At 35.4% G+C, this 13,365-nt stretch overlaps 2 protein-coding genes across 2 annotated transcripts; one reads left to right on the forward strand and one right to left on the reverse strand.

Annotated features, from left to right (window-relative positions):
- Positions 1 to 1,662: 1,662 nt before the first annotated feature.
- Positions 1,663 to 2,339, reverse strand: LOC125478702 (110 kDa U5 small nuclear ribonucleoprotein component CLO-like). The gene is made up of 2 exons (XM_048587133.1): positions 1,881 to 2,339; positions 1,663 to 1,788 (listed from the first exon to the last, which is right to left on the reverse strand). Exons 1-2 carry the CDS (start codon positions 2,337 to 2,339, stop codon positions 1,663 to 1,665), a joined length of 585 nt encoding a protein of 194 aa, XP_048443090.1.
- A 5,598-nt stretch (positions 2,340 to 7,937) lies between these two features.
- Positions 7,938 to 8,825, forward strand: LOC103948851 (thionin-like protein 2). Its single transcript, XM_009359930.2, has 2 exons — positions 7,938 to 8,367; positions 8,664 to 8,825. The coding sequence occupies exons 1-2, from the start codon at positions 8,079 to 8,081 to the stop codon at positions 8,753 to 8,755; spliced, it is 381 nt and encodes a 126-aa protein (XP_009358205.1). The 5' UTR covers positions 7,938 to 8,078; the 3' UTR covers positions 8,756 to 8,825.
- Positions 8,826 to 13,365: the final 4,540 nt, after the last annotated feature.

Here is a 13,365-nt window from a genome sequence, read left to right on the forward strand (position 1 = left end):
ATGTTAATTGTAAGGTTTAACTTTCATTGATTTTCTTTAGGCACTTTTATCTCCTTATATATTATGTAATGACTACATCTAATGGCCAAAAATATATTGTCGTTAAAGTATAAGAGTAATATTAAGAAGACTAAATTTGCAAACTAAATGATATGTCACAAATAAGAAATAAGCACGTTGATCAATAATAATCTAATCATCAACTTCCACGTCATTTAGTTTACAAAATTTGGTCTACAAATTTAGTTTGTCTAGCATTACCCTTAATATCTATTATAGACACTCTAAAAATTTTCACTTACTTTTTGTGTACGTACTGTTGAAAATGTGCCCTAAACCTAATCATATGAGGATACTAAAATAGTTTAATATAAGGGTAAAGATTATTGTTTGAATCCGCCTAATTTAAATGTTGTACGCTTAAACGATAAGTCCAAGGAACATGTAATTAGGAGAATGTGATCTAAAGAAGTTAGATTCATGAGACCATTCTCTTTCATACACATTTCCTAAACGTTATTGATCATAGAATTGCTAACTGGACATTGACGATCCGTTAAGATTAGTACATGCCATGTCTTCTCTCCAGGAGAGTGATTGGTCTCGAGCCGTTAGTGTGATTGACACCAAGACAAGTATGTAGGTGAACAATAGAGAATGAGTCCATTGAACGTGATTAATGAGGAGTTCTCATACTCATATCACATAAGAACTCATAGATGGGATAATACAAAAAATAGCCATTTGCTCTTTTCATACTTGCTGCTCTGATTTTTACCACCAATACTACTCCCTAACCTTCATAAATGAAGGTGCACCTCTTTTCCCTAACTAGTTCTGTGGGTCTAGGCATCATTATCTTCTAGTTGTGCCCTAATGCCACTATAACCATGCATTTGTTGCTGCTGTTTTTCATGAGGTACTTAGGAATTTTGTGCAAAGTGATGAAAGGAAAGGATATGGTAATGGGAAAAGAGGGTATGAACAAAGAAGAAGGGGAGAAAGAGGAAGAGGAAAGCATGGAGGAGAAAGAGGAAGAGGAAGGCACATACTTATAATTGATGAATATGGATTTGCTTGACGAACCATGCCGTCGCAAAAGCACAAGGTAAACATCGAGTGGGAATTTGACCACCGACAGTAGAACTTGGTCAACAAACATTATAGTGTTAACTTAGTCGATGAACACATGACTCATTGGGCAAATCGTCAAATATTTTGCGCCATTTTTTCCCTCTTCATGCAAAATTTTGCCTGAGGAATTGTGACTTGCCCTATGATCACCTTCCCTCACATAAGTTTTTGAGTAAATCCTAAATGTTGACCATCTTTGCCCTACCAATTAAAAAATCCGTCGAGGTAAAGTCCTTTTACCTAATAAAATTTGGTTTGTCGGGCAAAATTTTGTAGATCAAGCCCTATTTTCTGGTAGTGTATGAACATGTGAATGTTAGGTGTTGATTTTATGGATTCTTGGTAGTGTATTAACTTTGGTGACATTTCTACCAAGCATACTAAGCTTCTAAGGTGGTAGAGTAATGTCGAAGAGGTATGGGTGTATTTTTTTCTCACCACTCTCAAGTGGTGGTAATACACTACTACAAAACCATTTATTAGTGTTACTATGATAACAGAAAAAAAAACGTATATTATTATCGGATATTAAGCAAAATCTAACAGAAAATGGATGCAGTGACAGATATAATAAGCGACAGAATTGCCAATGTCAGGTAATGAATTTTTCGACAGAAAATACTCTAAACCCGACAAAACTTGTGTCGAATATAACTAACAGGAAATTTATTAATAATGAATAAATAAGAACATTCTCTGTCGGATAAAATAGACAAAAAATATATTAATAATAAAAAAATATAAACCACTTTCTGAATCATTTCTTTCCTTTTCAAGTTGACCTCCCCTGCATTCACTGCATTTTCCAGCTTTGAGATGTGCAATGTTCCTCTAAGGTACACCATATTCTTCAAGTTTGTTTCATGTTTCGCAGTGTCCACAATCAAGACAACACCGTCGGCAAGCTTAAGGGCTGTAGTCATTTCATCAAAGAAATTGACATGACCTGGCATATCCATGATGTTGCACAAATACGATTTACACTTGCTATCCTCGAGTACAAGGGAAATAGGAACTATCTTAATGGATATCCTCCTTTCTTGCTCATCAGTCCTTGTATTCATGTACCTCATGTGCTTATCGTTATTTGAATCAAAAGTAGACATATGGTGAGTCTGCTTCACCAACATATCCATGAACACTGTTTTCTCGTGCTGCAAGTGCCCCACAAGTGCTACATTCCTAACTAGAGACGGGTTCGACATGAGTCCCAAAGGGAACTGGTTCGACACCTGAATATATATATATATAGTTAGTTAGTTAGTTAGTTAGTTAGTTAGTTAGATAGAAGTTCGACCCTCAACAAGAAAAGGATTGGAAAGACAGATAAATATATTTGAAAAAGAAAAGAAAAGACAAACTGGAAATTTGTGCAAGTTTTGCAGACTGGTTAGACTGGTTGCAGAATGTTACTTCTTGAATTGTTCATCAATGGTGATTGAAGCGAGAAGGAGAAGAGGAGAAGAGAAGGAGAAGGAAATGAGGACAGGAGAAAAGGGAGAAGGGAGGGGGAAGGGAGAAGGCACCGACGCAAGGAAGAGATGGAGGGGTTTTATTTTGGAAAATTTTCATTACTGTCGGTTAAAACCGATAGAAATTTTTTTTAAAAAAAAAATAGCGGCAAAAATCCTCCCAAAATTCCCTTCCAAAATTTTAAATTCCCTCTCCCAAAATTTTAAATCCCCCCGACCCCCCCCCCCCCCCAAAATTTAAATTCCCTATCCCAGAATTTTAAATTCCCCCCCCCAAAAATTTTGTTACGATTTAAAAAAATAAAATAATAATTGTTTGGTTTAATAAATAATATGTATTTAAATCGAATACATTTTTTAAAATTAAATAAATAATTGTTTGGTTTAATAGATAATAACCCATGTAAAATATGCGATAAAAAAAACAAAAAGATAATTGTACAATGAAAATGTCATCACACAAACTAAATATTGTCTAATCAATATTTGAAAAACATAAATAAAAATTTAGCACAAATTACTTTTCTCACTTCAAAATTTAGGCAAATTTAACGAAGATATGCATTCTACGAAACTAGTTTCAACAAACCGTCAAACTTGTTTGTAGATACTACAAGATTGCATACGTAAAAAATCGGAAAAAAAAAACATTTAGAGATTAGGTAACGGAACAAAAGTTTTCAACGGTTATAAACGAAAAATCACAATTTAACGGTTATTTTAGCTTCGATTTTGATGATTTTTTACAGCTACACTCCTTGACCCTTAAGAATGCATTGAGCGAATTCAATCTTCAATTTAAAATATTTACACTAGTGGATACCACAAAATCTTATTTTATACTTGATGGGGAAGTATAACATTAACTCTAAGTGTTTGTTTAATCTACCATTTTGATGCGGTACACATTCTACGAAACGTTTTTCAACGATCCAACTGTCAAACTTGTTTCTACACACTCTGAGATCGCATATGTAAAAAATCGCAAAAAACAAACATTCAGAGATTAGGTAACGAAACAAAAGTTTTTTATGATTATAAACGAAAAATCACAATTTAACGGTTATTTTAGCTCTGATTTTGATGATTTTTTATAACTACACTCTTCGACCCTATAAGAATGCAATGAATGAATTTGATCTTCAATTTAAAATATTTACACTAGTGGATAAATCTTATTTTATACTTAATGGAAGTATAACATTAACTCTTAAGTGTTTGTTAAATCTATCAATTTGATAGAATATGCATTCTACGAAACTAGATTTAACAATCCAACCGTCAAATATGTTTCTATATACTCCAAGATGGCATGTGTAAAAAATCGCAAAAGAAAAAAAAAAAATTCAGAGATTAGGTAACGGGGCCATGAGTGAAAAAAAAAAAAAAACATTCAGAGATTATTCTGGTGGCCGTCCAAAATTTTCCTTTGTTCGTGTCAGTTATATCTAAAAGGGGCCACAAGTGAAAAAAATATATTTATATGTAAATGAAAGATTATATTCACACACCCCAAATTATTTCTCCCACACCTTTTTAATTTTTGTAATATTTTCTGCACACCACTAACATTTGATAGAAAAATATTAAAAAATTAAAAGGGTGTAGGACAAGTAATTTGGGGTGTATGAATATAATACTTCTATGTAAATAACTCATTTTTCCAATAGTATTTAATATTGGGTGATTCAAAAATGATTTGTTGACATTAACCATAAAAGATCTCATAATTGTGAAAATTAAGTCAAACAATTAAATATCCGTAAAATTGAGTGTTACGTACATTAAAGTTATAAATAACAATTATCTTTCTCATATGCATAAGATATAAATCAATAATAATAATAAATAAATAAATAAAAGACAAATTCAATTCGAGTCCTTTTTCCGATATAAAGACGAAAATTCAGCGGGAAAATAAAAAATTAAAAACAAGATTGGTGGGACGATTGTTTGCCTTCGTAAATATCTCGTATAATAGCACCGGTTCATCTCAGACCGCCACTTTCATTTCCTCTCTCTTTCCTTTCCCAGATCGGTTTCTAAGGTTTTCAAAGATGTTCTCAGGCTCCCAATTCGAAGTGACCAAAGCCTTCTCCAGCGGTGGTTTCATGGCTTCTCAGTCAACTCAATTCGGCGATTCCACTCCCTCTCCGGCTAAGGTAACACATCTCTCGAATAACATTTTAAAATAATAAAATAGTCAATTTCTGTCAGTTATAACCGCAAGGATACTAAAATAATAACTGCTAGAAACTAAAATAATAAAATAGTCAATCTCAGTTGGTTATAACCGCCACCATTAACTTAAAAACCGCCGGAATATGTTAAAAATATTTAAAAAAAAGAATTCAAAAATACTGGCGGTTGCATCTGACACTAAATATCCGCCAGGAATTTATGTCGGATATAACCGACAGGATTTCATTGTTATCCGACACTAACTGAATGATGTAAATATCTTTTATCCGACATAATGGCTTATTAAACCGCCACCATCATCCGACACCTAAAGCTAATATAGTAGTAGTGATACTAATCACCCTATTTATTACCATTAGATGAGCTTAAGTTTTAGATTTTTGTTTATGCAACACACAGATCTAGAAATTTAAACTTATCCAACGTTGATAAGTATGGTGGTGAGCATTACCACCACTTGAGGGTGATGAGAAAAAATATTCACAAATATATATTCTAGAATGAGTTAGAAATGACACATGGTTGGATAAGAAAATAATGATACAAATGTGTTAGACACAGTGTCGTGGTGATCTTAGTCCTTACTCGTTTAGTAACTAGTACGACAAACAAGATGGCTAAAAGGCTCTAGGTAAAAAAGGGACTGAAATACTGGCATTAAGCTTTACAAGCCAAACATACTAATGTCAAGCTTGGCTTGTTTCGTATTCAATCTGAACTAGCTTGATTTGGTTCTTTCATGAAATGAGCTTCAACAAGTCAAACACGAGCCAAGCCTGGTGTGAGCTAGAACTGTTTTGAACTGATTTATAACCCTACCACCTCTATTTCCACCCTATTTCTATGACCATCACTATCACCCCCACCGCCATTGCCACTCAACAATTGCCACCCCCTCGACTCTACTGCCACCATCTTGCCACGACCTGCATCACCACCACAACTTTCCACGGCCAGTTCCACCATCATTTTGCCATGGTCATATTACCATTTCAAATTAAAATTCGAAATTATTAAAAATTCTGGTTAAATAAATGGACCACCAAAGTCCAAAAGAATCCATAGAAATCTTTTAAAATCCATTATCCATGATAAAATTCTTGGATTTATAAGTCCATAAGAATTGAATACAGTACATAAATTGTTTCTATGTGGCCCTCACACCATCAACTTATTTTATCAATGCACTCAAATTATAGGACGAGCATTTATTTATTAATATTGTACTATATTTTAGGTTTATGAAATTATCAACGTTGTTCATTCATATTAGCAACACCATGAGACCCTTATAATTCCCTCTCGACTTTTATAAATAATTTGATATTCTCCTTTTTTCTTTTGCATAATGTTGTTTTTGAAGGGGGGGGGTTGAGTTTATAAACCAAATGATGTGATGGTTGATAAATGGATTATTACTTAAGTGGTAATTGACGTGTTTATTTCATATTGATGACACATCATTTAGTTCACAAATTTAATTTAAAATTTTGATCTTTTTAGCATTATCTTTTTCCTTTCATACATCCTCACTGGCAATCTTCGCAATTGACGTACATTAGAATGCTCAGAGTATTTATCCAATAGCGTGCCCTCCCCGCCCCATTGAGATTTAATAAACCCATACATACCATTCTCACTTATGTAAGGGCATGTGTTGGGTTAATCTCCAACAAACCCACATGGATCTACACCATTCATTTATGTACTTAGCATCCCATATACGGCCATACATGTACACCATTCACTTATGTTTTGGGGATTAATCGAAGAAAAGTGTTATTCACACTCATTTTTATCTTTCACATACTTTTGTTAATTTTGACCATTGATTTTCCTCTATTCATTTCGATCCGACGGTCAAAAATTACAAAAAATGCATAAGAAGTAAAAAATAAGTATGTGGATAATACTACCCTAATTAAACCCTCTTCTTCGTCCTCCTCTATTTCTTTTCAAAAGCGAAGGCTTAATGCCTAGAGAAAACGGAAGAAAAGATTCAAACTCAACAATGCATGTGGGATAGCACTCTATTAGCGAGACCTCCCGTCTTGCATGTCGATGACAAATGCTTAAGCCTAGAGTGAAGTTCGAAACTTAATTGACGCGAATCATAATTAAATAGTGACGGATGTACGTAGCTTCTTGTCGAGTTTTAAAAACAGCGATTGCCACGTAAATTTTTTATTTTATTTGAAATAAGACATTTTATCGAGTATTTGACAAAACCATATATACAATGTGTGGCTAACGTACTTTCCCATCCTTCGTTCTATTTTAATTGTATTTTTTGGTCGATATTATTAAAGTGAACAAAGATATAAATTATGTACGTAGAGGGATGGGAGGCCAAATTTTATAAGATGTACGACAAGAGGGAGCGTTAATGGGCATTTTATTATTTTACGAAAAAAAATGACTAACTTTCAACTTTTTTAGAAAAGGTGTCATTTCCCTTAAAACATAGCCTATTTTCCTTTTTTTTATTTTTTTTTTATTTTTTTTTTTCTTCTTCGTCTTGAGATAGCCTACCGGAATCTACTTTGCAACTAAATTTTTTGTGTTATATAAATCACTTGGTGGTTTTGGATGAGAAGCGAGTACTAGAGTTGCTGAGTTGTTGGTGGTGATGAATTAATTATTATTTGCAGTAGTCCAATTTAACGTAGTATCAAGTGAAAGAAGGCAGCTACGATTTAAGCTAGGACTTAATTTTTATTTTGACCTTTTTTGGGGGGTGGGGGGATCGTGCTCTCTCTAGTCCTTAATAAGATTCCTACCTGGCTTCTGCTTCATCTACATACAATATTAACACTATTCAATAATGTTGTTTAGACACAATATTTATTTTGTCCTGAAAACAAAAAAGATACCAAACTAATACGCGCTTGTTGACACGGTCTAATACAATTGGAACTACCTAGCAGACAATGTGTTATTTGGACATACACAACTAACGCACTTCACTTGGACACTCTCTATAATACACGTAAATCCTACATACCATAGTAAGGCATGCTCGTATTAGAGAGTGTCAATTATGTACGTATAAATAGGATTATTGGTGGTACGACTAAACTCTATATATTGTTAGTGCACGAGTATTATTCTTCTTATCCATTCACTTTTCAAACAAATAAAAAATAACAATTCAAAACCTGTATAAATAGGGGGAAAGAAGTGCCTACCTGCTCATACGCTTTCTTTCTACTTCTCATTGAGATATATCTTCTTCTGCAATCGACTCCTACAGAAAAACTTTGTGAGAAAATGGAGAAGAAGGGAGTGACACTGTCGGTGGCGATCGTTGGTTACTTGGTTCTAGGGTTGCTGCTGGGGCAGTGTAGTGCCGTCGAAAATCCAGAATGCTACGCCGGCTGTCTGAATAAATGTAAGAGCAGCAGAGGTATGATGCTTCTCGCATGTGGTAGTGCATGCGCCCTTCAATGCCTGTTCTCAAGTCCTTCTTTACTCAGTGTTCCCAAAGACAATCACTATTTCTGCAAGCTTGGATGTTCCGCTTCCTTGTGTAACAATTTCTTGGATGCAGAAAACCCAGGTATAAACATTAAGGCCCAATTCATCGTCCATCAATATAGATTTCATTGCTTTTTTCAAACCCCGTCTGCTTCCTAATCTAACAAATCTCTTGTTTAACAAAAAAGAAAAAAATGATGTGAATATTTTATGTTCTCACCTTTAATTGTGCTACAACAACAAGGGACAATACTTGCGTCCACTCATAAAAAAATGTGACAAAATTATAATTTGACCTTAATTGAAAATATAGAAAATAGTATGCGTCAAACCTTTTGATCGTTTTATTTATTTACATGAGTTTTCTTCTGTATGCAGAAATTACAGAAAAAGTTGGCGGATGTATGGATTCTTGCTCAGACAGATGCGCTACCATGAACACCATGAACTTACCACCTAATAACAATTAGTGTTAAGATAATCCTATTTTGTAAGGCTAATATGGAATTAAAATAATAAATGGCAAATCATATTAGGTAAGGCTACAATTTGTGTTGGACATCTGCTTCCTAAAGTCTAATCCAAACGTTCGAACTTGAATTTTATTATATGAAATAACAACGTGTGGGCAATATGTGGGTTTATGATTTATAAATACTAACAAAATCTAAATGAACTTATCAGATTCCTCCTACATGAATGATAGGCTCAGCCTACTTGTCTCTCTTTTAGTATAAATAATATGGTTCGTTAAAAAAAGAAAAAACTATGTCTTTGATTAATTTGAAATCAGAAAAAATATAAAATAAAATAAAATAAATTGTTTTTCTGAATCACTAGATAGGAGAAACAGAGAGACTAATAATTGAACACAACCGTTGTTCGTTACAGTTTTGTAATATGGAGTGTTACTATTACAAGAACGTGGTTGTTTTATTTTGAGAAACAAGCACGGATTAACCATGAGCACAGTAAAAGAACGTAAACTTGTCTTAAAAATAAAATGTCTAACATTTGCTTCGACCGTTTTTCAAATTTTTCCAATTCGTTTTCATGAGCATTATACTATTATTACTACTCTTCATATGCACTAAGTTTTGTGTTTAATTACATGATGATTTATTCATTTCCTATGTGAAAAAAAATATAGCAAATACATTGTTTTTTTTTCAACAGTAATGTTGGTGTTTAGACTTTTTTTTTTTTTTTTTTTTTTTGGTAAATTGGAAATAGCATTCAGGACAAAAACCAACAAAGTACAAAGTACAAAGAGCAAATATACACAAAAGGCCCAATTACATGATACTCACAAAGCAAAATATATGAACCTCAAAGCAAAACAAGAAAGGGCCCAAAACACACATTGAAGCCCAAAAAGAGAAACACTCCAAAACAGAAAACCCTATCCTCCTGCCATCACTGACGCCGCCAAAACAGTGCCTCCAAACCACCACTAGCCAGCATAAATGGCTGCCAGATATCATGTCTCCAGAAGAGAAGAAAAGGGAGTTTGCCGCATCCCACAACAAACTTCCTTCTGATCGCATCCACGGAACAAAAGAAGCTAATGGAAATACGTAACCCATTAGCAATAGAGCCAATAAAGGAAAATAGAATGAAGGTGACACACCTCACCCGGAGTTGAGACGTGTTGCCCATCACTCGAAGTTGACAAAAGCAAAAGTGTGAGTGATGTAAAAATGTGAATAATTTAAAACTAAAACTAGAACTTATTTAACTAGTAAAGTGAGTGCATAGTAGTGGCTAGAACCTATAGAGTACAAATATTCAGAGCATAGATGACAAAAGAGTGTGCAGTCTAAACTAATTAAAGTGCTTTAGTACACAACCGGGAAAAACCCTACATTTATTTAGATATGTCAGAATCCGTTGGAGTTTCCTCGTATGCCACAGAGAATTCAGCTATCTAAGACTTAGAGCGGCAAAAAATAGAAGGGTGAGTGGGCACAAAAACAAAGGTTTATAAAACACATTTATTTTCGGAATATACTAACCCTTCACTGGAAATCATGTACAGTTTCCAGAAAATCATACTACGTATAAGTATGAAAACAACTTTAAATAAACAATAATGCCAGACTACGCCAAACCACAATATCCCAACAATAGCATAATGAAAATAGGTTGCTCATCAATCTATGCTAACACACGAGTTCATGCAGATAGTTTCTAACATGAACAGGACTATGGTGTAATGTATAAGTATGCTCTAGTGCTACAATCACAGCAAGACTAGTGATAATTGCGGTCACCTACGAGTCGGAGTTGCCTAATGCAACCTGTATGACAGGATTGGCACCTACTTGGATCCAAGGCGAGCGTACGGTGCAGAGGTGAACATACACGTGAAAGACTAGCCCTGGCCCCAGACGAGCACTAACACCAAGGTGTAGTAATGATGACCAGGCTACATAAATATAAACATGCCATACCCATTCAATAATTCTAGTCAATAATGCAAACTTACCTGTGCATCCCGTATGATTGTTTTAGTGTTCCACAGCATTATAACATTTCTTATAACATATTTAGTCATGGCATAATAGGCGTAATATCAATCTAAAAACAATAATGGCAGGATATGCATAAATCAATTCAAATGCATTTGTGGAAACAATAAGGTTTATATATATATACACGAAAACAAAAAGTGCACTCACTAGTACGTGGTCGGGTCGTAGCCTCCTAGCCTTGCTCGTCCTCGGGATAATTTTCACCTAATGTGAAATAACTAAACTATTAAATTAAATAGGACATATTCAAAAAGGCCAGGTAAATCTCCCATATTTTGCTCAAACGGAAGGTTTGAATATACGAAAATGATCTACACAAAGTCACAGACCCGTACGTGTCAAGCACTCGCTAGCTAGAGGCCAGACGGGCCCTCACACACCACCTAGCCCACAGCCACAAGTTCGCCCATGCGCAGGCTATGCACCTTACAAAGATTGACGGACGTTAGGAATATTTCATTAGAATTTATGAAACATTCTGTTAAATAGTAACGGAGTTACCTGATGCCGTTAGAATATTTGGTCAACTTTCACGGTTCGTCTTCTCCGGTGAGATTTCGCCGGTCGCCACCGTCCATCACCGTTTGGTTTTGTCGAAAACTGGGAAAAATTTCAAAGCTTCATATCTTTTTCATTTCTCAACCATTTTTTTTTTTGCACTTAATATGAAAATGAAGCTTATGAAGAGTAGAAGATTGTACCATTCAAAATCCAAAAATGGACGGGAAATGGCTTGAAAAAGCCTCAAAAGATTTGGCCTAAACTTCGACTCCTCGAACTTGCTTGTTTCGACGTCAAGTCAACTCCAAACTTAGTCTAGGGGCCCTAGGGGGTTGTGTAGAAGCTTCCCCACGTCCTAAAACCTTGTAACTCGGCCTGAAACTAGTTGGAGGAAAACTCACCAAGTCGGAGCTTCCGAGTTGGCGAGTTAAAACTCAGTCATTTCACCATCGGCTAGGACAGCTTGGTTCACGAGTTCGAGAGGAGTACAATGGTGGAGTTTGTGAGTTCAATCTGTGAAGTTTTGAGGTCGTTCTAGAGGGTTGCAGGGAAAGGGAAAGTTTCAGTAAGAGAGAATGAGAAGGGAGAGAGAGAGTGAGGAAGCATTTTCTGATTGAGGGAGAGGTGTGAGGAGTGGGCTCTCTAATTGGTGAGGGAATTAGGGAGAGATGTTGAATGGTGAAGAGTGAAATGAGGAAAAATGATTGGTTGTGAGGGTTTTAGGGCACACGGGACAATTTAAAAAAAAAGAAGAAGAAAATGATAAGGTTTTTACATTTTGGTACATGAAGTCGTACGCAAAAATCCGTCTCTTTATCAAAAACAATGTTTCCAACAATGATAAATTAGCGCACACACATATGCACAATTCTACCCGATGTTAACGTACTTTAACAGAGCGTAACTTTTTCGTTACAAGTTTGATTCGGGTTTAATTCGCGCTCACGCGATCGTAACGACGGGTACTATTTAATTACGATACTAGGAAAATAAAAATTTAATTACGCTACTAGGAAAATAAAATAAACGCTGAATACTACATCCACGTCACATTGCCAACCAGGGCACAATGTACCCCCTTAAGAAAATTTCGTCCCCGAAATTTCAACACTACTACAGATCATAATCAAAGAACAAGCATGGATAAAGATCTCACATATGCTCCTCTGTCTCCCAGTAGCTTCCTCAACAAAGTGGTTTCTCCAAAAGACTTTCACCATACGAATGGTCTTATTCCTAAGAACTTTGTCTATCCAATCAAGAATCGTTACTGGAACATCATCATAAGTCAAATCTGGATTAATCTCTAACGACTGAGGAGGAATTACATGTGATGAATCAAAGACATATCTTCGTAGCATCGACATGTGGAACACATTATGCACTCTCGACAGCTTTTGAGGTAGATCAAGTCGATAAGCAACTTCACCAACTCACTCAATGATCTGGTATAGCCCGATGTAACGAGGGCTTAGCTTCCCAGCGACAACTTTAAGAAAACCCAAGAATACCCAATCTCACAACGCATTCCCATGGCGACAGCTTCAAGAATACCCAATCTCCAACCTTATATACTCTGTTGGTTGAATGTCTGTCAGCTATACTCTTTTGCCGATCCTACGTTGCTTTTAGGTTAGCCTTAATCACCTGAATAGTTTGTGTCGTCTCATCCACGATCTTAGGACCAACCAAAACTCTTTGGCCTACCTCGGCCCAACATAACGGTGTACGACATGGTTTCCTATACAACGCCTCAAATGGTAACATAACAATGCTGGAGAGAAAGCTGTTATTGTAGGCGAATTCTATCAAAGGTAAGCATTTGTGCCCCACGTCTTCGAACTACAAGTAAAAAATGATACTAACTAGGACGCCATGATACTTGACAATTTCAGAGACGAAAAGTTCGGCCAACCGACTTAGCAAGTAATTCTCACAAATAGGCAGGAAATGCGCTAACTTGGTAAGTCAATCTACAATCACCCAGATACCGTCATAGCCATTATGTGTACGAGGCAACTTGTACATGAAATCCATTGCGATAT

The sequence above is a fragment of a genome, unplaced genomic scaffold (assembly GCF_019419815.1).
Source record: "Pyrus x bretschneideri cultivar Hongxiangsu unplaced genomic scaffold, Pyrus_bretschneideri_v1 Contig26, whole genome shotgun sequence".
NCBI lineage: Eukaryota > Viridiplantae > Streptophyta > Magnoliopsida > Rosales > Rosaceae > Pyrus > Pyrus x bretschneideri.

Excerpts from the sequence above, each read along its gene's own strand:
- LOC125478702 (XM_048587133.1), bottom strand. The coding sequence starts at position 2,339 with ATGTCGAACCCGTCTCTAGTTAGGAATGTAGCACTTGTGGGGCACTTG. Across the intron at positions 1,789-1,880 it reads AAGAAATGATTCAGAAAGTG|TTATATTCGACACAAGTTTT; the intron begins GTTTATATTTTT and ends ATTTCCTGTTAG.
- LOC103948851 (XM_009359930.2), top strand. The coding sequence starts at position 8,079 with ATGGAGAAGAAGGGAGTGACACTGTCGGTGGCGATCGTTGGTTACTTG. Across the intron at positions 8,368-8,663 it reads CTTGGATGCAGAAAACCCAG|AAATTACAGAAAAAGTTGGC; the intron begins GTATAAACATTA and ends TTCTGTATGCAG.